Source organism: Culex quinquefasciatus, chromosome 3 (assembly GCF_015732765.1).
Source record: "Culex quinquefasciatus strain JHB chromosome 3, VPISU_Cqui_1.0_pri_paternal, whole genome shotgun sequence".
NCBI lineage: Eukaryota > Metazoa > Arthropoda > Insecta > Diptera > Culicidae > Culex > Culex quinquefasciatus.
Genome location: NC_051863.1, coordinates 190447109 through 190469416, shown reverse-complemented (window position 1 = coordinate 190469416; position 22308 = coordinate 190447109). Strand labels below are relative to the sequence as shown.

General features: G+C 33.5%; 1 protein-coding gene and 1 long non-coding RNA gene across 3 annotated transcripts in view; one reads left to right on the top strand and one right to left on the bottom strand.

Moving 5' to 3' along the window:
* Positions 1–13138, top strand: part of LOC6040951 (RNA-binding protein Musashi homolog Rbp6) — a 1069503-nt gene extending 1056365 nt beyond the window's left edge. For both annotated transcript variants that reach the window (XM_038262029.1, XM_038262028.1), the window contains 3 exons: positions 4971–5036; positions 5108–5346; positions 10166–13138. In XM_038262029.1, the coding sequence (XP_038117957.1) occupies positions 4971–5036; positions 5108–5346; positions 10166–10207 (347 nt within the window). In that variant the 3' untranslated portion in view covers positions 10208–13138. The remainder of the gene's footprint in view (positions 1–4970; positions 5037–5107; positions 5347–10165) is intronic.
* A 1229-nt stretch (positions 13139–14367) lies between these two features.
* LOC119769469 lies at positions 14368–15011 on the bottom strand. The gene is made up of 2 exons (XR_005278371.1): positions 14815–15011; positions 14368–14755 (listed from the first exon to the last, which is right to left on the bottom strand). It is a non-coding gene; the product is annotated as an uncharacterized LOC119769469 (long non-coding RNA).
* Between the last annotated feature and the right edge of the window lie 7297 nt (positions 15012–22308).

The window sequence follows — 22308 nt, the reverse complement described above, 5'->3', positions numbered from 1 at the left end:
GCCAAAAAGCGCCTAATACGATTTCAAATTCAAAACTAAACGTTTTGGACAAAATTTCTATATGATAGATTATACTTTTATGAAATAATTATCATTTGAAAAAAAATTGAAATTGAGGAAACAAACGATTAGAAAATCTTATCTTACTCTTTTAAATCTCAAATAAAATACAATATTGTCCTGAAAATTGCTCAAAATATCAACGGTTCAGTTTTGTTCAGCATGAAAAAAACTAAAAATAAGAACATTTCAACACATTTACTAAACGTAATATTCCAAATATGTATTAAATGAGAAAAAATAAGCACAAAGTTTCGATTATTGGAAACTGGATTAATGAAACAAGGAACATTTCCTACAAATCAAGACAGAAAATTCATTTCATAATCAACCCAAAATATACCGACCAAGTTGCAACCCGAAATCTACTTAACAAGTTTCAAACTCTATCCAACCAGCCTTCCCGCCACCAAAACGCCATAAAACTGTCCAATAATTCATGCCACCAAATCCACCACAATGAACTGGTTTCGTTGGTCTGGTCTGGGCAGAGATACCTGTGTACCGTGCCAGTATCTTCAGCGTGACAGTTCCGCGAACACAAAGTTCTCACCGCGTACTCATTAGTGGCCTGCGAGACCAAACTTACCGACAAACAGCAAACCCGAAAAACAAGGAACTTCTCCACAACCAAAATGCACTGTTGCAAATTTGTGTGACATTTCGGGCAAATTTTCAACTGTGCATCTTCAAAAAACTACCTGTTTGTCGCGGAAAGCCACACCCTGTCGACCCAAGGAAGGTGTCCTTTCTTGCTCTCACTTTGAATCGCGGGAAGTGGAAATTCGAAAACTTTCCCATTTCAGCCCCCCCCCTCCTCCGTTTTCCACAAGCACCGTAATATCGCATTACATTAAGTGTATTAAAATAATTTCCTTTGTGTGTCCGGGAGTGTTCCGCAAAAAAAAAAAACTTTCGCCACTTGCCCGCCATTTGCCGGCCTCCCGATTTTATGCTGGAAGAAAGTGGTTGCGATATTCTTACGTCCCCCCCGGAAAGGACGCACACGAGGAGACAAAGTTTACCGGCGCCAGGAATCTGTTTTTATTTGCAATTGCGAGTTTGTCGCCCGCCGGGGTGGATTTCGATTTGGCGTGTAGTGTGGGGGAAAGAGGATATCTTGGGCTTTTTTCTTCTTTAGCTGACCAAGGTTTTGGTACAAACGAGGGGTGACACAAAGGTGAGGGAGCAAGGCGTAAACTTTTTGAGACTTTTAATGCTTCCGACTGGTTTTGGGACCAAGACCAGGATCAGTTACACGGTGGAAGTTTTGTAGTTTCTTCTTTTTGTGTACAAGTTGTTGGCCTTGACATAGGGAAAATGTTCAATTTGTTGAGATTTGAACGAGACATAACCTCTAATTCTTATCCATTCGTAATGGTGTTTTTCATAAGAATCCTATAAATTTTGAAGTTCAACCTCTTCCCTGTGTAGAAATAAACACTCTATCAATCTATTGAAATTGGATCTTTATAAACATTCAAATACAATTTGAGCCAGATATATTATACTGACCTCCTAAAATACATTTATTTTTAAATTGTCTAAATTATCGCACCTTGTCTAAAATATAGCTATTTATGAAAATTTAAATGTTTATTTTGCGTTGAGGCCATTGCTTATTTTATTTCAATTATATTTTCTTCCCGTCAAAAACGCTTCAAAAAATCAGGGAGCCAAACAAAATGATTGCTGATTTTTTTTTCATTAATCAAAACATTGTATAACGTTTCAAATTGTATTTTTAATCAAACAGGGCCCTTTCAGACTTTCAGACATAAAAGATTAGGATTTTTTTATAAGTTTATTGACAATTTTTGCAAACATCCGTTATTAACAAAACTGTAAGCATTTTGTGTTGTTTTTTGCTTCCAAATGGTGAAGATAAGGCTTGAAATATAACATTTATTTTTTTAATATAATTATTTTATTTATTTCTAACACGTATATAGGTATGAATAGATTTTAATAAAAGTTTTTGTCCCTCAGCGCTGGCCACTGGGGCAAAAAACTAAATTTAGAATTACAAGCTTGCGTTTCAATAACAAATTGGCTAAAAGTATCACAAAATGCTTCGCAAAATATCAATGTATTTGTAGAAATATGCTTTTCTTATTCTTTTTCTTCTGTGGTCCAAAAATTCAAAATTTGTAAAAAGATTAAAAAGTCTGTATTAAAATGAAAATACATTTAAAGTCGATTTTACAAGTTTTTTTTATGAAAAATGTCAGTTTTACTAGATGTTTGCCTCTTTTTTTAGGAACAACTCAAAGGGGGGCACAAAAACTTGGAATTAAATTTGCAATTGCCTTATTATGGTTAAAAATATGCTTAAAAATCAATGTTATAAAAAGTATCATGACTTTTTTTCAGTTTAATTTTCATTAAAATTTTGATTATAGTTTCAAGAAATAAAATTATTTAAAAATATTTTTGGAGCATTATCTCCAAAATCGATTGTTCAAAAAAAATTAAATTTTCCAAAAACAATTTTAAAAGTGTGGAATTTCAAAATTTATTTTGCAGAAAAAACGAAATTTATTTTTTAAAATAAATTCACAGCTAAAAAAATCCGCACTCATCTTATCTTTTCAACACATTTGTTATAATCACTACTTATTTAAAATTAACGGGTTTTTAAAAGTCTAATAATTTGGATGGTTTTAATGCATCAATAGCTTCACTTTAAGTCTGAATCAATATCTAAAACATTGATTTCGACGAAATCGCATAGCCAAAAATATTTTATCATCATAAGGTTTCTAGATTTCAATAATATCTGAAACATTAAAATATGTGGTATTTATGCTCCTCTGCAATTAATATCTGAATTCAATTTATCTGAATTCAAAACTAAATTTTCCATTAGAGATTTTTATGCAATGTTGTGGAAAATTAAAAAAGGACAGTATCCTTCAATTGAAAATGTTAATATTATCTTTTTATAAATGATATGTAATTTTGAGGAAAAGTGTGATCCTATATTATTTTTTTCAATTTGGTGGTAAATTTAGTGAATCTTTTCTTATTTAAAAAGAATATTTTTAAACAAAATATGTTATGTGTGAATAGCATGGCCAATTGTAAGGAAGGAAGGTCTGCAATAATAAATTATCAAATTCGAAGAAAAAAGATGGTTAAATTAAATTTCAAATAAAAAATCCGCAAAATGAGTAAATAAACAGAAACTTTTTATTGTTAAAAACGTTTTTTTTTTCTTCTAAAAGTTAGTTAACTATAATTAAGAAAATGTTAATGAAAAGCATTATTTGAATCATCTTAAAGTGTCATGATTTCCTCAACGAACATGATTATTAATCGGAAAATGGAGTGCATTTTTGGACAATTTCCCACCAGGAGAAACTAAAATATAAAATATAAATAATATATACTATGTGTTCTTGAAATATTATTTAAAAAAAACTTAAAATTTATAGACATTGTCAGTAGAACTAATTTTATATAAAATGTGAAATTTTTTGATACTATTAACAAAACATGTTTTTACAAATTTCATGCAAAATTCAGACTTTTTAACAATTTTACCTAAAAAATATTTGTATTTTGTTAAAAAGCTAATGACATTGGTTAACTAAACATAAACATCGATTTTTTTCTAAAAAAATATATCAGCAACCTTAGTGAATCAAACTAATAATTGTCAACGTAACTATTTTTTTAAACAATACTGATTTTTTTTTCAAAAATGGAGCAGGACCTTGTGTGGCCTTCCCCAGTACATGTTTTTAAACTAATAATCTAGAGAAAAACCTTACCAGTTACAAAATATTCCAAAAATAAAATGAAATCCTATCAATTTCACCCCGATTTACGGTATCAATCGTTCATTATTATTGACAAATAGTCCTGGAACGACTTTTTATGACCTTAGTCTGTCAGGGATTTGCAGTTAAAATTTTTTGTCATTTTTGAAATTTTGTGAAGAAATAGAAACTTTAAAATGGTATCAAAAAGGATAGAGTGGTCGAATTTTTGATAAGAAAAAAAAAGTTTTTCAATTTTCGTCGTTTTAGTATTGAGTATAGGTGGAAAATTGTACTAATTGACATGAATATTTGAAAACTTCAATAAAAACCAACTTCATTCAACGTTTGATTGACCTTCACAAAGAAAGATCTCCGTAAACCAAATGGTGATTTGTCAAAAAAAAATTATAGATTAGGCAGTCTTGAACAAAGTTTTTCTGTAAATCTGGTAAACTTTAAACCCATTTATAAAGTTTGAGTAGAGGTCTTGTAGTACTCATAATCTTCGTATTAACCTAAGATAGGTAGACTACAGTGGGCCAACCCAAAAGAAAGGTTTCGTTGTGTTTGTAGGTTTTGGTTACGGTTTTTATTTCAGTTTAGTTTTCCAAACACACATACTTACTCACACACACGCAGGTGTAATCAACCGGCCTAGGGGCCCCTTTTAGTAGGTTGAATAGTCATCAATTAGCCGTTTCTAGATGATCCTTCTCTCTTTCTTTAGCATCCTATAAACTCAACTCGTCTCGAAGATGATGTCCTTATAAGGTCGTGGGGTAGGGAAGGGAGGAGAGGCGGTAAACAAAGTTCGGATCAAATGGGCAAAACTTTGCCAATCAAAACGGTTGAGAGGCGCGCGCGATATCAACTAATTCTAAGCTACTCGGAACTCGGTTGGAGGTTAGATTAAAGTCATTCAATACGCATACACACACTGATACACACGATTAAGTACCGTTCGCTAAAGAAAACATTTGCTGAAGTACTTTCGATGATAAGATGGATTGTCGCACAAAACCAAACCAAGAATTCCTTCAATTTTTCCTAGAAGTTTTATTTCATTACTACATGTTAGATGAAACTAACATCGACGAATCTAAATCTTGACTAACTTTGCATTTTTTCTTCTTTTCTTCTCAGTGGACATCACAAACGGCCAGCTGACACCAAACAATAACACCCCGCTGCTAACACAGGCTCTATCAGGTAAGAAACAAAACAAACCTCCTTCAAAATGGCTACCATAACCTCTAACCTCTATTCTCCCACCCCAACAGTGATGAACAACTACCAGGCGGCGGCAGCGGCCGCGGCGCAGGGCTTCGGCACGCCGGCCTCCCCGCACACGACCACGGGGGCGCGGACCGGCTTCACCAACACCAACTCGCCCGGACCGACGATCGACATGTACAGCTCGAGCGGGGCGGACAGCGTCGGGTACGTCCAGGCCACCAGCCCCCAGCCGTCGGGCTTCCCGGCGATCGCCGTCAGCCGGGCGCCCCTCAACTACAGCCCGGTGAGTTGACGTTTCGAACCGATTTGATTTCATCCTGAGGCATCATGTCAAATTGAATCATTATTTTCACATTTAGTTAACAATTTGACACGCATATAAAAAATAATCCAAAATACTTCCATAACCTAGTTGAATCTATTGTTTTTTGAATAATTCTGTTGTGATGATGATTTCAAATGGAATGTTTTTTAAGTGACGTGTTATTTCTATATTGGTACTAAATTCAATCAAAATCAAATTATTTGCTCTTCAGCATTGCCTTGGCGTTCTCGATTGCGAGATTCCTACTCGAAACTAGGTGTCCGTAGGCTTGATTGCTGAGGCAATTGCAAACCTCTTTTTACACCTAAGCTTCCATCCACCCCGGGATTCGAACTGACGGCCTTTGGATTGTTAGTCCAACTGCCTACCAGCGACTCCACCGAGGCAGAATCCAGAGAGACGACTCCTACACCTGGATTGAGCTAACGACTTAACCCTCTAGGTTAGACCGGGGCTAACATTTACTTCCCCGTCAGACGGAAGGCGTGGTCAGACAAATCTCGTCTATAAAAAAGCCACCGGGACCGTCTGGGATCGAACCCAGGCCGACTGGGTGAGAGGCAACCACGCTAACCCCTACACCACGGTTCCCGGCTACTATAAAAATTCAATCTTTTATCCCAATATGAATAAGGATTAGAAAAAGGAAGATCTTATTTAATAGTAAAGAGGTGTTTTTAGAGCTGCTTTCAATAAAAACAGGCTGTGGAATCAAACTGAATTAAAATTATACTTCTGAGAACACTTCTTTTTAAACATATTTATTCTGCCCATGGTGGCATAGCTTTTCCACCTAATTTTTGGTCATTTTTGAGCTTTTTGGACAAAATTGATCCTGTTATCAAATGAGCGATTCTTGGAGATTTCGGCCATCCGATTTTTTAATCTGGCCGTAAATGCAATGATGCAATTAGTAAATTTGACAACTCCGTAGTAACATTTCAATTGGGTGAATCTGCATTTGTAAACAAGCGTCAAGTAATAGGGGAATAAACTGCTTGTTTTCAAACGCAGATTCGCCCTATTGAACTGTTACTACGGAACTGTCAATACAAAAATAAAATGTGAAAATTACAAAATCTGTATCTATTGAAGGTGTTCCGATTTAGTGTCTTCGACAAAATTAGAAATTTGTCAGAAAAATCAGAAAACAGAAAACTTCCAAATTTTATTGGAAAAATACGTCTGAGCATCTGAAATGTGAAATGCAAATAAATGCATTGATAATAGAAAATGTTGAAAAACAAAGCAACATTTTTGTATAAACTTTACCCTTTTCAAGTTAAAGCCATTTTCAAGTAACTTTCTTGAAAAAAGTTGCAGTTTTCCAATTTCAAAAAATAGTGCACTCTTTTGCTCATCTTTGAAAAAATATTTTCGAAAAGCATTATGTATACATGAACAAAATCAAGAGAAATTTGATTTTTTGAGTGTTGCCCAACTAGCCCTCGATTTTTGATCACAGATATCTCGGGAACTTACGTTAACAAAAACTTCTCGGGAACTAAAGGTTAATTTTTCAATGAAAAAAAAAAAACAGTAATTTTTTTCTGTATTTTTTTTTTTTCAATAAAGATCTAGTTGTAAATTAATTTTTTTTTTCTTCTAAAAGTCAACTTGAATTGGCTGTAGGCTAAGCTTAAACGTTGATCTTTATCATAATGTTACTGAACTTATTTGTTAAGCTGATGCAAGTATTTTTTTGCCCTCGGCTTGAGCCGCGGTTGGGGGGGGAGGGTAAAAAATATAAAAAAATGAAATGACAAGCCGTAGTCTCAACATTTGAATGAAAAAGTGTTTAAAAAACAAAAATTTTAGCGAAAAAAAACTTTTTTGTGTTACTGTACACTGGAAATTTTCAAAAATTCAAAAGATTTTTGAATGAACCCTAACATGCTTAAAGTGATTGCAGTGGAATGGATTTTAAATTGATTTCGGCTAGTTGCACATTTTCATAGAAATTTTTGATTTTGTGATGAGAAAAACTTTTAAAAATATTTTTACCAGCCTTTTTGCAAATTTACAACTTCGCTTCGCTTTTTTTTCTAACAAATCACATTTGATTAACGATAAAAAGATTTTCAGAAAAGATGGAAAAATGCTGTTTTTGGAGGCTCATTTCGTAAAAACAAACTTCTCAAATAATAACATAATTATTCCCGCAGATTTGCTGTGCTGTTTATAAACTCTCTCAAATTCAGTGAAGTAAATAAAAATAAATTCATAACAAGCATTTTTCTAGAGCCTAAAAATAAAAAAACTGTTTTAATTTTTAATTGAATTTTTGTAAAAAAAAAAACATTTAATCACGTCTTTATCTCAACAACAAAAAAAAAACAAAAAAAAACATAATTTTCAGTGCTCTTTGAAAACAAAAATCATTCAAAAATAGACAACACAAAAAATATTCAATTTTGGGTTAACAATAAAAAAAGGGTGTTTTTTCGAGAATTTCTTCACAACTTACTAAATTTTTAGAATTACGGTTAAACATTATTCTAATTTTAAAGGTTTTTTACCAACAGACTAAAACCGTGGACTGTCACACAAAGGCTTTCGCAAAATTATTTATCATGCGTAGGGTGTCTGATTTTCCCGAGTTTTGAATTTTTCGGGAAAGGGGAAAAAATATTAAAAATATCAGTAGTTTTAAGAAATCAAAAAAAAAATGAATTGCTTAAATAAGATTCGATTAGATTTTTTTAAATATTTATAACTTATTTTTATTAGGTCCTCTTAGGTGCTGCGACCAAGTTAGGACCGAGGATCATGAATAAAAGGTGTTAATCCAATGTAATTCGGATTGAATAATTTTCTAGAAAATGGAAAAAAAAACAAGAAAGAAAACAAAGTAGAACGAAAAAAAATCATTCAATGTTAAAGTATGTAAAAGTTTAAAATTTGGTGTTTTAAACAAAATATATTTTCTTTTTACCCACTTAAGTCATTACTGGGACAGATTGTTTAACTAGTTTTGCTTCACTGTGTCTGTTTGAACCGAAATCAATTTTTAAAATATCAAATCATTGTGCAAAAAATAGGGGAGAGTGGGGAGACTTGATCCCCTTTTTTTGTATCGCACATAACTCTGTCAATTTCTCACAAAACTATGATCTTTTTGCATGAATTGAAAGCTTAAACATTCAACTATGTTTGGCTGATAAGGGTACTTCATCAGATAAACTCTTCGAATCATGCCAAGCGTTTTTAAAAAATATTTTAAACCGGCATTTTCAAAATGTTGGGGGTAATTTGATCCCTCTTTCAAAATTTTGAAGAAATCTTAAGCAAAATATTTCTTATTCATCCAAACTTTTTATTTTCTATAAGTTACACAATATAACATTAAACCTGTACGTTTGTGTTCAAAATATAACAAGTTTAGCATGTAAAATATTTAAAACTTAAAATTTTCTTTTTTAGACCAAAAATGAGCATGTTTACAAAAGCTGGTAATTTTTGTTTACAAAACTTTTGAAAAATGGTTCAAAATGCAGTAAGTTATGTATAACTATATTAAAGGAAACTATGTACGAAAACCCAACCCAATTATTTAGTCTTGAGGCTGATTCCAGTGTCTGTAAAAATGCAGGGATTAAGTCTCCCTAAACGCACTTTTTTAAACAATTGATTGTAAAAATAGTATGACGATAAATTTAACGTCAAATGCGTAAGGGTTTTGGAGTTGATATGTTTATCAAACAATTCATGTATAAAAAATATTTTTTGAACAATTTTTGAGTGCTTTCTTTTCTTATCAAAACAAAGAAAAAAGATCTCTTGAAAGTTTTTTGCAGCACTTTTAAGAAAAATGTGTGTAACTCAATCTAAACATTTTTAATTTTTTTTCTTTGTTTTCTACAATAAATTTTAGTCAATTTCGCACAACTTTCTAGAACAAAGCTAATTGTTTTACCCACATGCTGACGAGATACAGGCTTGGGATCAAGTCTCCCCGGGGATCAAGTCTCCCCACTCTCCCCTATAGCCTCAACAGCTGTTGCCCTTCACTACATTTGTCCTGATTCACCGCAGTTTCCGGTACCTTAGACAAATTGATAAAATATAAAAAAAATATTTCAAAATAAATACATTAATACGCGAAAATAGAACACCTGATCTTTCAAAATATATAAAATATCTTAGATAATATTTAAACAGTTAGGTAATTTCCTTAACTAGCTAAATTTCTGCTGATACATGCTTAATTCTTTTAAGTGCATAAAAATCTTATCAATTATGTAGTGTTTAAATGTTCCCCTATTTTCTTAACCAAATCTGAGTTTCCAGACCAACAATTTTTTTTTATTTCGAGAAAACCGGAACAAATAAGACAAATTCCTGGGATTATTCCCAAGGAATCCCGAGATGGACGCACTAATCATGCGATTCGTAGCTGAATTTCGAATATTTTTGAAGCTCCGTTCGACACCGTCTTGAAGGAATCAACAAGTCAACAAGGATTGGACATACGGAGTGAATAAATAAGTGACATGAGTCATAAGTTACCCCAAAATGAAACGCTCAAAACGAGCTTATAATTTTTTATTAAAAATCATCTTAAATCCGTATTGTATTTCTTCAAAACCTAGGCCAAAATATTTAAAATTAAGTTAAAATATATTCAGAAAACATTCATGAATCACTTCAAAGCCTGCTTACCAAAAATTTCGATTTTTTTTTCGTCATTCAAACCACGTTCCCAACCAACTGTTGCGACAAACCCCAACTTACAAATCTCTTTTTGTTTCTCTTGCCATTTTTTCCCCCTCCACAGGGTCAACTGATTCCAGCGGCGTTCACCAACGGCTACCATTGAAATAAACTAAGCAATATTTGATCACCATCGTCACTATTATTTTGGACCGGGGTATGATTTCCATTTGTCCCAGGCAGCAACATCACCAACCGGAAAAAAGCCAACACAAAAGAAGCCCCCCTCCAACAGAACGACCCCCAACAACAACAACAAAAGCCAGTGAAGAACAACCAGTCGCCCCCCTTTGTGAGGAACTCTCCAGTTTGAAACGAATAATCACACACAGATATACAGAAAACCCCGAAGGACTCTCTCTTCATACGCGTGCAATTCAAAACTACAAAACCCCAACACATCTCACATCATAAATACGATCAACACGCACACACAAACTCACACACACCCTGACAGTGGTACTAGTAATGTGAGAAAGGACGTGTGTAAATTGTGTAATTGTGCAAAGTGTGCGTGTGTGTGTGTGCGCGCGACCACACGCTGTTTCGAGCACGTGTCAACATAATTTTTGCTTTTTGTAGTCAACAGGCGATAATTGGAACGCTTTCTATGGACGGTCCCCCGCGTACCCAACCGCTCCTCCTTGGTGGTGTGGTAGTGTTGAATTGAGCGAGTGAGTGAGTGCCTAAGTGAGTTTGTGTGTGTGCTGCAAGAGCGATCTCATCTCGGCTGGCTGAGTGAGTAAAACCTACGAAAATTAATTAGAAGAGGGGGACACAAAAGCGCAACAGTCACAAAATCAAACGTAAAAGGGCTAATCCAACTACCACATCAACAACATCAAGAACAACATCAACAAAAAATACACAAACACACACAAGGATAATAAAAGGTAAATTAAAAGAAAAAAAAAACATGAAATAAAGAAATAAAAATATACTACACCACACACACACAGATATTTGTAAGCAAACCAACAACAACCACAAAAAACACACACAAAAAGTGCATCATTGTTTAAGGCTATTGAAGGTAAACAAGAAGTAATTTGTTTGGAAAATATTTGTTATTCTCTTTATATTTACTTAATTTTTAACTTTAAATACAATTATTAACTATACTGTAAGAGCAAAGCGGATGAAAACCGAATTCTTTAATACTAAGCAAAAACAAACTTACTGAAAGAAACAAAAAAAAAAAGTTTAAAGAGAGCAATGAGAGAACGAAAGTAGCAAGTTCGCTCTCGTGAGAGATAAAAAAAGAAAGAGAGAACAAAACACACACACAAACAATAATTAAGCAAAACTTATTACGTTTCCGTTTTTTTGCTGCAAGCAACTATCTATTAAAATATGATAATTTTTTACCTTTTTTAACGAATTAAGGCAACTGTAAAGGCAAACAAAAACAAAAAAAAATATAAGAGCTAGTGGTCTTAGGGTATATATAAATATATATTTATTATTATGGGGCAGACAGGAACAAAAGAAAAACGAGAAGCGAATCGATGATAACTACTTTTTGAGCGCGGCTAGCGTTTGTTTTTAGCACCAACAATTAACTAACCGAAAAAGAAAACCAAAACTCCTCTATCCTCCTATCCGATTGTTCGACCTTTTTTCAGAAATCCGGAAATCCCATTGCATTTTCGAAAGTAACGGAACCGCAACGCAGCTTAACCTTAATAATTGATTGAACTTTTGAAAACTACTCGTGCAGTGTGATTTTCTCCGTTTGGGAGAAAAGGTTCAAGTACCAAAACAAAACAAAGCAAAAAATAGCAGCATACCAAAAACCAAAAATAAATCACAACACCCAAACCAAGCTCCGGCAAATGGAAAAATAAAACGCAAAATTTGTGTAAAAAAAAAGATGGAAGGAATCGAAGCAAAGAGAACAGAAAAAAAACGAAGAAGAAGGAGAAAAATGCAATAATAATTGTTACTAAAAAGTAAGGCAGTAAGCATACAAAACAGTGCGAAAATGGAGTAGAAGAAGACGGAAAGATACACCCATTCATCATCAGAGAAAAGGTAATAAGCATACAAACAAAATAGAAGAGAGAGATAGCAGAGAGGAGAAAACAAAAAAAAATGTGACCGGAACGCGAGGAGAAGTTATAAACTTTGGATTTTTTTACACTGGAAGGTAAAAAACTATCCGAGCGAGAAGGTGAGCTAACTTTAATGAGAATGTAAATTATTATAAATACATGAATTATATGAATTAAAGAAAAGCGTAATTCAAAGAAAAAAAAAACAAAAAAACTTAGTTAAATATAAATTATATTGAAATTTAAATTAAATAAATAAAATAATACAAATATTTAAAACAAATACTATGATAATAAAATTATTATAAATTAATTTTTATCATTCAAGCAACTCATGATGAATAAAAACAACGTGGGAAAATGTGGATAAATATTTGAGAGCGCGAAAAAAAAAACAATTTAAATGTGCGATCACTGGCAGATTAATGTGAACACAGCAAAAACATAATTTCAATTAAAACGAAAGTGAACCAAATTGTATGGAAGGCAAGTCTCTCACACAAAGAAAGAAAAGAAATCACACACACACATGCAAAATGAAACCATTTAAATTTTAATACAAAAACAAAAATCAGCATAAGAAAGGCCCGTTGCATGACAGTTACAAACATTACCACTGACAGTTATTGCAAGATCCAATTCTCTCTCACCCATACACACACATCCCCACAACAAGTTATACAACAAACAAAAACAGAAGAAGCAAAAACAAACACACTCACACAAGAAATCATTCAAAACTACTGGGAGGAAAACAGTTCAAAAAGGCAGGACAGATTATTATTGTGAATTATAATTACCAATTTGACGCAAAGAAAGCAAAAAATACGATTACTACACGAAAACCAAACAACAACAACAAAACAAAGAAAAAAAACTTTTGCTGCGCGGGGCGTAACGCCAACGAAGGAAGAAGCAGAAAAAAAACAAACTGGAAAAAAGAGAAAGAAGAGAATAATAATTAATTAACACACATCAAGAAACAATGTGTTTTCTTTGTTTTATTCCATCCCGGCCTCCTTGGTTTGATCACCACTTTTTGTTTACCTCATCACATTTTGACATCTCCTCCCCCCCCCCCCTCACTTTCCCTTTCAAACTGTTAGAAAAGAAATCTCCTTTCACCGTCCGGTCCGGTTGAGTTGAGAGCGTTTTCGCCACCTTGTCCGCCATTTTGTTTTTGTCCGGTCGCGCGCGGTGCTGTCACTCGAATGTAAACAAAAACAAAAAAAAACAAATCGGTTACTCAGGCGGGTAAGTTGACTGTTGACTTTTTTCTTTCTTTTACTCACATAAAATTCTCGTTTGTCGTTGCGTTGCGTTTTATTTTTTTCAGTGTGTATTTCACTTTGGTGTAAATTAAAGTCGTTGTTGATTGAAGTTAATAACAAATTACAAAATAGGCACGGATTGTTTCTAAACATTTTGGAAATTATTCACCTGTAATTGACGTTCCAATTTGCTTTCGCTCTTTGTTGTAATTGTGATTATCAGTTGGGCGTTTTTTTTTTTCAGTGTTGTTGCTCAGTAGGCTTGGCGAAAATTATTCGTGTTCTTTGACAGTTATCTCTGATCAGTTGTTTGGAAACGTCTCAGCTCAGCTGCACCCAAACTTGTCGCTTCTGTTTGTCAATATTTCATTCATCATTGTTCATTATAAACTGTCATACAATTCAAGCAAAACAATATAAATGGGCCAATGTGAGTTTGCTAACAAAAATTTTATTCTGCTCACTCTTAATGTAAACATTCACTGACGTGAGCAGGATACACTCTTTGTGTACAAACTCACGTTAAACCGTTTAAACTGTTTTGCTTGAATTCGTCAAGTTATCCGATCATAATATTTACCGTTTTTGACAGGAGTGGTGGTGTGCCTTTGCCGTGGGTAAGGGAGCGTTCTTATGTTACGTAACCTAAAATGTTGATGTTTATACTCCCTCGTAATTCAATTTTGAAACAAATTTTTAAAATGTTGTATGAACATACACGCAAAATCCAGATAACACAGATCTGTGTAAAATTTGACACAGATCGCCTAAAACCTGGAATACACAGAATCTGTGTACAAGCCTTGTACACAGATCTGTGTTCAGCCGTTGTCTGTCAAATCTGTGTAATTTTTCAACCATCAATCTGTGTAAAATTTTACACAGATCTGGGTAATTTTTACCGCACCTGGGTTTTTGCCGTTTTTATAATTAAAACACGATTTTCGATTGATTTTAAAAATAAAACATCATTTATTCTCGTTTATTGACCTAATAAATATACTAACAAAATATTTATGGCCACATTTGATGCACTTTTGCCCGTTTTGTGACTGTCGATTATCGTTATTTTTGGGTTAGAGTTGGCTTCTCCCGATAGCGACAAAAACAACATAACAATGACGACGAGGATGACGTCGTAAAGTGCCACCCAAGCTGGCTTCCGGAACCTGTGGCCACTTTTACTTTTACCAACAAGAATATTCCGGAAACTAAAAAAGGAAAATCAAGGTAAGGTTAGGTATTCAAAGTTTTAAGAAACATTCTTACCAGGTTCCACAAACAATCATTTCATTGGGTACTGGTTAAAGTTTGGAAGATGGCCAAAGTCTGAAATAGTAAACTAATTTTAAATAACGAAATAACTCAATTAGAGAAATAAAACTTACCAACTTCACGAATAACTTTAATGGTGCCTGTTAAAAAATGACAACTGTTTTTTACACAGATTTGAAAGAACTGCTTTTCAAAAATCTGTGTATTTTTTTACACAGATCTGTGTAAAAAAATTACTCAGATTATGAAAGCTAGAACTGAACAACAATCTGTGTAATTTTTTTACACAGATCTGTGTTATCTGGATTTTGCGTGTAACATCGCGTCCGAACCTCTTCCCACCCAACTGCGTAACGTAATAGAAGAACGCTCCTTTAATTAATCGCTGCACCTGTCAAAAATGGTCTTATACCACACATTAATAATTGATTGTTTCATTGATTCATTAGAATCATTTTATAGTTTTAAAACCTAAATTGTGTTTTGCATGTATCCAAATTAACCTAAATTTGTAGTTTAAAACACTTTGAAGAATGTCTGAAAAGAATCAACGGCCTTTTGGTTCTTTTTCTGACATTTCTACCGACATCGATATTCAGTTCCTTATTGGGCTGGAAAAAAAGCTGTGACACAAAATTTAATTCCAAACAAGGTGAATTATGAAAACTGGAACCAACTATACATAGTTAGACGACTATTTTGTTCAAAATATATACAATACTTATTTTAAAAACAAAAAGCAACCGTTACTTTTATACACTCAAAAACAACACAGAATGAATCAATAACAGAGAAATGCGAAATAATTGCAAACGGCACATAACCAATGTTTTATTTGTTAATCTTTAGACACTTTGGTGAAAAATTTACAGATATTTAAACCGTGAACGAAGTGGGCAAATTATTGAATTAATCACATTTCAACAGGGTATAACTAAATTTAAACAAATATTTGAATTTTTGTAACGCAAATAAAAAACAAACAAACCAAATTCAATAAATTCTAACATCTATATATACAACCATATTTTACTATAACAAAAGCAGACATACTTGAAATACTAAATACATGAAAATACAAAACAACCATAAAACAAAATCCTACAGCTAGTCAAAACGAAGCAAAATAATTTGCCAACTATCCCAAATCCAACTATATACCAGTAACCAAAATCAGTAAACTAAAATAAGAAAGCAAACAAATGTTTTAAAAGTGAAAAGAACTTTAAAGAAAAATATATCAGAATAAAATATAGGATACCATAACCGTGCATCAATAAATTACTGGAAATCATATACAAGGAATAAGTCAAGCAAACCAAAATGCCATAAGATTTAAAAACTACCACACATCTAAACCAAAAACGTAAACGCAAGGTTCTTTTTTTGAAAGAAATTTTCAGCTATTCACAAACATCACCTCTTCTCATTATTGTAAAGAAGCAAGACAAAAATGAATTATTAAATATGCGTAAAAGCAACAAAATAAATAAAATGAATATATGGACCAAAGCATTTAAGTAACGATGGCTAAATTTAAAAAAATTATACACTAAACAAAACGGGGATGAGGAAAATGTGAAGAAAAACTTAGTAGACAAAATTCTATAAGGAATGTATTTACCAACACAGCACGCAGTTGCAATGTTTTAAGTTCGTGAACGAAAAACAATGAAATGTAATTGTAAATAATAAATACATTTAACAAAAGCAAACTATGTATAACCTGTAAATAAGACCTTCTGTTAATGAAGTAGAATCCCGCGTGATTATTGTTTCTTTTTGCTGAGCTTTTCTACATTTTATGAGCTATTGGTTAAATGCTAGGAAACCTAAATATACTAAAGGAAAAAAAAACCAAAAAAGTTCTAGGGAGCAAAAGTTTGAGCAATTGAGCAACAAAAAAAAGAGTTATTACTAAAGGAAAACAAACAGCAAAGCGACTTGCAGTGCTGCCTACATGTCAATTATGAAAATTATGTATGAAATTTACAACATCAACCAAAAAAGGATAAGTTTTCCTCGATGAGCTCGTATACTCCTCTGTGGACATCTCTAGGAGCGCGTGAAAGGTTAGGGTTAGTTGAGGATGTGAATGAACAACGAAGCTAGGCTTCTTTTCTTAGGGCGATACTATTGTACGATCGTAGCATTTTGAGATTTTTCCAGGTAAGAACAAGACTAGAAATGATGAAAACGTATTAGTTTGACACTTATAGTTTTAACCTCAATTTTTTGTGAAACCAGCATAAAAAAAACATCAAAGGGTGTGGTGAGCTGAGGGTTAGAAAAATCACTTTAATTTTGATTTTTCTAAATTCGACAATATTTAAAATAGTATTTGGGTTGTTTTAATACATTACAAATAACTTTCAGCAATCATATTAGTATTCATCTGAAGAATAATTCCAGAATAATAAATTCATGATTTTTCCACAATTAATCCAACGGCGCATTCCAGCGAATCCCGACATAAATCGCTCCATCGAAGAAAAAATGTCGCCCCTTTTTTTCTGGGGCCCCCAACTGGCCTCCGTCTGGCGTGGGAATGATTGAAAAGTGTGGCCAACTGCCAGCCCCGGCCTGTCTCTTGGTCAAACAGGCAAAAGTGAATCCCACCGTGAAATTGAATCATTCAATTCAATTATGGTCGAAAATGGCGCCACCAAAAAAAGAAGAATGAAAAATACACATCAGATCGGGATTCCGAGCCCGGGACAATGCACAAGTAGGTAATTGAAATTAAAATTCACAGAATGAAAGCTACAAGAGAGAAAAAAAAAGTTCAAATGATAACAATGCGACATATGAAACGCAATTCGTCACACAATCGAGGAATGAAGAGCAAATGCGATTTCCCCTCTCACGCTGTCCCTTTCTCACTCGCACCCACTCACTGGGCGCGGTGAGTGATGGTGAGCGAAATGAGAATATTTTCGCTCAGAGGATTAAAATAATCGCCGTCAATCAATCAGCTTGGCTCGTAGGGTGATCTTTTTTGCTTTTGCTTTCGGTTGGACAGAACAGAGCTTGAAATTGAAGTTGTGTTTGGGCTTGTTTTCAATTTGAAGCTAGCAAAATTTTTGCGTTTGAATGATTTAAAAATTTCAATTATCATCGTCTGACATTATAGATTCATACAACAACTAGCTTAATCCAACGACATGGTTGGTGCCTTCCTCACACCTGGCCAAAGATACTTGAGATAAAGTTGCCAGATTTTCGAACTTTATGATTCACTTTAATTCTTTCAACTACCTACAGTATGTAAAAAAAGTATTTACACCCCTTGGGCACTATGCACATTTTGTGATGAAACATGTAAAAAATTTAAAGTTTGACAAGAACCTAGTACTACGTTTTGTTCAAAAACTCATGCCAAACATTTTGCTACAAAAAGCTCATGAAAAGATGATTTCTATAAAAATATATAACAAATACTATTACGAAAATAAAAAGGCGCAAAAAAGTATGTACACCTTTCAAAAATTAACATAAATAATGTTATTTGTTGACAAATCACCATAAATCCAGTCTCCCAACTCCAAATAGGCATCCTTGACTGATTAAAAATAATTTGGATTGAATATAAAGTTTACTAACTACTTAGTATAAAAGTTTATATAACTCTGGAAATTCTATATAAAACTTATCTAAACTTAATTTTGCAAACTTTTAATTCAACTAAATGTCAATATATTACCATATAATTGCTAAATAAACATTTTGGAGTGGGTATAACACCGTTTTGGGGGTATTTGTATCGATAGAATAGATTTTTCGTTGGAATTTCGTACCAACCCAGAATTACGTCGTAGGAAAATCCGCCGGCATCCGAACCGGTCCACGATTTACAAGTCAACCTATGTGGAATCGGAAAGGGCATAAAATTTCCGATCTTTTGATACCCAAACATCTACGTTTTCTTTAAAACCTACGTTTTTAAATACCTGGGCAAAAAGTAAGTTTGATCCACGAGAACAAAAATTACGAAATTCCATACATTTTTGGCAGGTTGCTCAAACGAAACCATAACAACGTTTTTGCTTAGGTATTTAAAAACGTAGGTTTTAAAGAAAACCTAGATGTTTGGGTATCAAAAGATCGGAAATTTTATGCCCTTTCCGATTCCACATAGGTTAACTTGTGAATCGTGGACCGGTTCGGATGCCGGCGGATTTTCCTACGACGTAATTCCGGGTTGGTACGAAATTCCAACGAAAAATCTATTCTATCGATACAAATACCCCCAAAACGGTGTTATACCCACTCCAAAATGTTTATTTAGCAATTATATGGTAATATATTGACATTTAGTTGAATTAAAAGTTTGCAAAATTAAGTTTAGATAAGTTTTATATAGAATTTCCAGAGTTATATAAACTTTTATACTAAGTAGTTAGTAAACTTTATATTCAATCCAAATTCTTTTAATCAGTCAAGGATGCCTATTTGGAGTTGGGAGACTGGATTTATGGTGATTTGTCAACAAATAACATTATTTATGTTAATTTTTCGAAAGGTGTACAAACTTTTTGCACCTTTATTTTCGTAATAGTATTTGTTATATAACTTTTATAGAAATCATCTTTTCATGAGTTTTTGTAGCAAAATGTTTGGCATGAGTTTCTGAACAAAACGTAGTACTAGGTTCTTGTCAAACTTTAATTTTTTTACATGTTTCATCACAAAATGTGCATAGTGCCCAAGGGGTGTAAATACTTTTTTTACATACTGTATACAGCGACAGAACACATCATTGGTCTAGCACCGATTTTCATAAAAAAAAGTGTAATATTCAGCTCAACCAAGTATACAGCAATTCCATTTGAAAAGAGCCTAAACAGAAAAAAAATCTACGATCGGGCTCAAATTTTTCCTTCGGGTCCCTTGACCAAAATGATTAGACCCGTATTTTTTTGTTTGGCCATTACGGTGGCCAAGTGGTTCAAAAAATGGCAATTTTTTGTCATTTTTCGCAAAAACTACTCTTTTTAAAAAATATATAGGGTAGTGTAGTCATCAATGAGACACGGGGAACAATGATAAAATGGCTCTCACAAGTCGTAGTTTCAACCAATCAGGCTCATATTTGGGGGAAAGGTGTGTCTACTGGATATACGTCTGCCATAATAGTGGCTTTGGTTATGGACGCTCCCTTGACAAGTTATTCATAAATGTTTGATTCTGGGGTGTAAAAGTTTCTTCAAATTTCTTTTGACGTTCCATAGGGATTAAGTTGGGTTACAATGTCCTTTCATTAGATTTGGCCAAAATTTAGAATATACCCAGAATCCAGGGCTGTCTCATTGTTCCCCACTCCTTTCAGCCTATGGGTAACAATGAGACACTTTGATTTTTCATCAATAAACTTTTCAAAATCGATGGAAATCTTTCAAAACATGAATTAAAAGTGATTTTTGGCATATTTATAGAGTTTAAACTTCATTTAACCTAAAATACAAAGTTATTTGATATTAATATATGGATTTTACAAAATTTAAATACTTTTTAGTGTAACTTTTGTTAATAAAAGTTTCATGTTGGCAAAATTGCTCTAAAATGTTCAAGGCAAGTCACCTGCAATGGAAAAATACAAAAACATGATGTTTTGCTAGAAAAATGTTAATTTTCGTAGAGTGTCTCATTGTTCCCCAGCTGTCTCATTGTTCCTGCCAAGTGCATCTACAATAGCCTGTCCCATTTTGAGGTCATGTCGAGGAATTTCAGGTGCTCACTTCTTAAATGGTAGATTATGATGTTAGGAACAATGTTTTCGTAGACAAGAAAAAATAATAAAATACTTTCTCGCACCCCCTAGTCGATTTACTGAAAAAAGTCACTTTTTTGAACAAATTTTCTAAAATCGCTTGGAATCAATACAAAAACTGTTTCGATCAGGTGTGTATTATCTTCAAACGATAGGTTTTTGTCCATAGATTAAGATGCACTATCAATATTGGACGAAAATTTAAGTTTTGGACTCTCCCAGGCGGATTTGTGTCGAAAAAATCGCATTTTTTCGAAACTTTTTTCAGAAATGTTCATTTAATTCAGGGTAGCCTATTTTTCCCAGTGAAACCAATACGTGCAGCTTGTAGGAAATTTCATGGCGAACATTTTTCTCTCTGAGAAAATGCAATTTCGACACTCCAGAGCCGAGATATTTGAGTTTTAGTGAGGAAAAAAGTGCCAATTTTCAAAATTTCTCAGAATTCTGAAGCAAGGCCTACTAATTACACGATGTAGCAAGCATATGTCTCAAAGGTCAGGGTATGCTTTTTATAGTAATTTTGGCCGCTGAATCCGAATCTGAAATCAAATTTCGTGCAAACAGTGATGTTTTGGAGCTACACCCTTTTGGAATGTTATTTGCGTGTTTAAGAGGTAGTTTTTGTAAATATTGCTCGGTTTGTTGTCGTATCAAGGTGCTCCGATTTGGATGAAACTTTCAGCGTTTGTTTGTCTATACATGAGATGAACTCATGCCAGTTTGGAGTTTGAATTTTCCGAGGATTTCGAATATGACAAAAGTGAGACTAAACAACAGGACAATAACTAACATTGTAAAATGTTTGTTATAGAAAAATCGAAAAACTATGAGAAAAACTGCGATTGGCCAAAAGTTATTACCGTAGGCTTATAGTCCATGAAATTCCCTAACTTGAACTAAAAGAGTATGGGTGTTGGAGGCTGTTGCAAAAATATATTGAGGTTTAAAAAAACAATTTTTAACAGTAATTTGCAAAAGCTATGAGAAAAGTTAAACCAATCTTGGATGTCTATGGCTCATTTTGAAGTGCTTCAAAAGACCATTCAAATGCATCTAAGATAGTTGAAATTGATGAAGTTTTACTTAAATACGAGCAATTTTAAGATTTTTTATGTTTTTTGGACCTCAATCTTCAATGCCCGTTTTACCCCACTTCCCTTTGTCTTAGAGGGCTCATTTTTGGCATGAGTTTATCTCATGTATAGACAAACAAACGCTGAAAGTTTCATCCAAATCGGAGCACCTCGATACGACTCTAGAACAAACCGAGCAATATTTACAAAAACTGCCTCTTAAACACGCAAATAACATTCCAAAAGGGTGTAGCTCCAAAACATCACTGTTTGCACGAAATTTGATTTCAGATTCGGATTCAGCGGCCAAAATTACTATAAAAGCATACCCTGACCTTTGAGACATGTGCTTGCTACATCGTGTAATTAGTAGGCCTTGCTTCAGAATTCTGAGAAATTTTGAAAATTGGCACTTTTTCCTCACTAAAACTCAAATATCTTGGCTCTGGAGTGTCGAAATTGCATTTTCTCAGAGAGAAAATGTTCGCCATGAAATTTCCTACAAGCTGCACGTATTGGTTTCACTGGGAAAAATAGGCTACCCTGAATTAAATGAACATTTCTGAAAAAAGTTTCGAAAAAATGCGATTTTTTCGGCACAAATCCGCCTGGGAGAGTCCAAAAACTTAAATTTTCGTCCAATATTGATAGTGCATCTTAATCTATGGACAAAACCTATCGTTTGAAGATAATACACACCTGATCGAAACAGTTTTTGTATTGATTCCAAGCGATTTTAGAAAATTTGTTCAAAAAAGTGA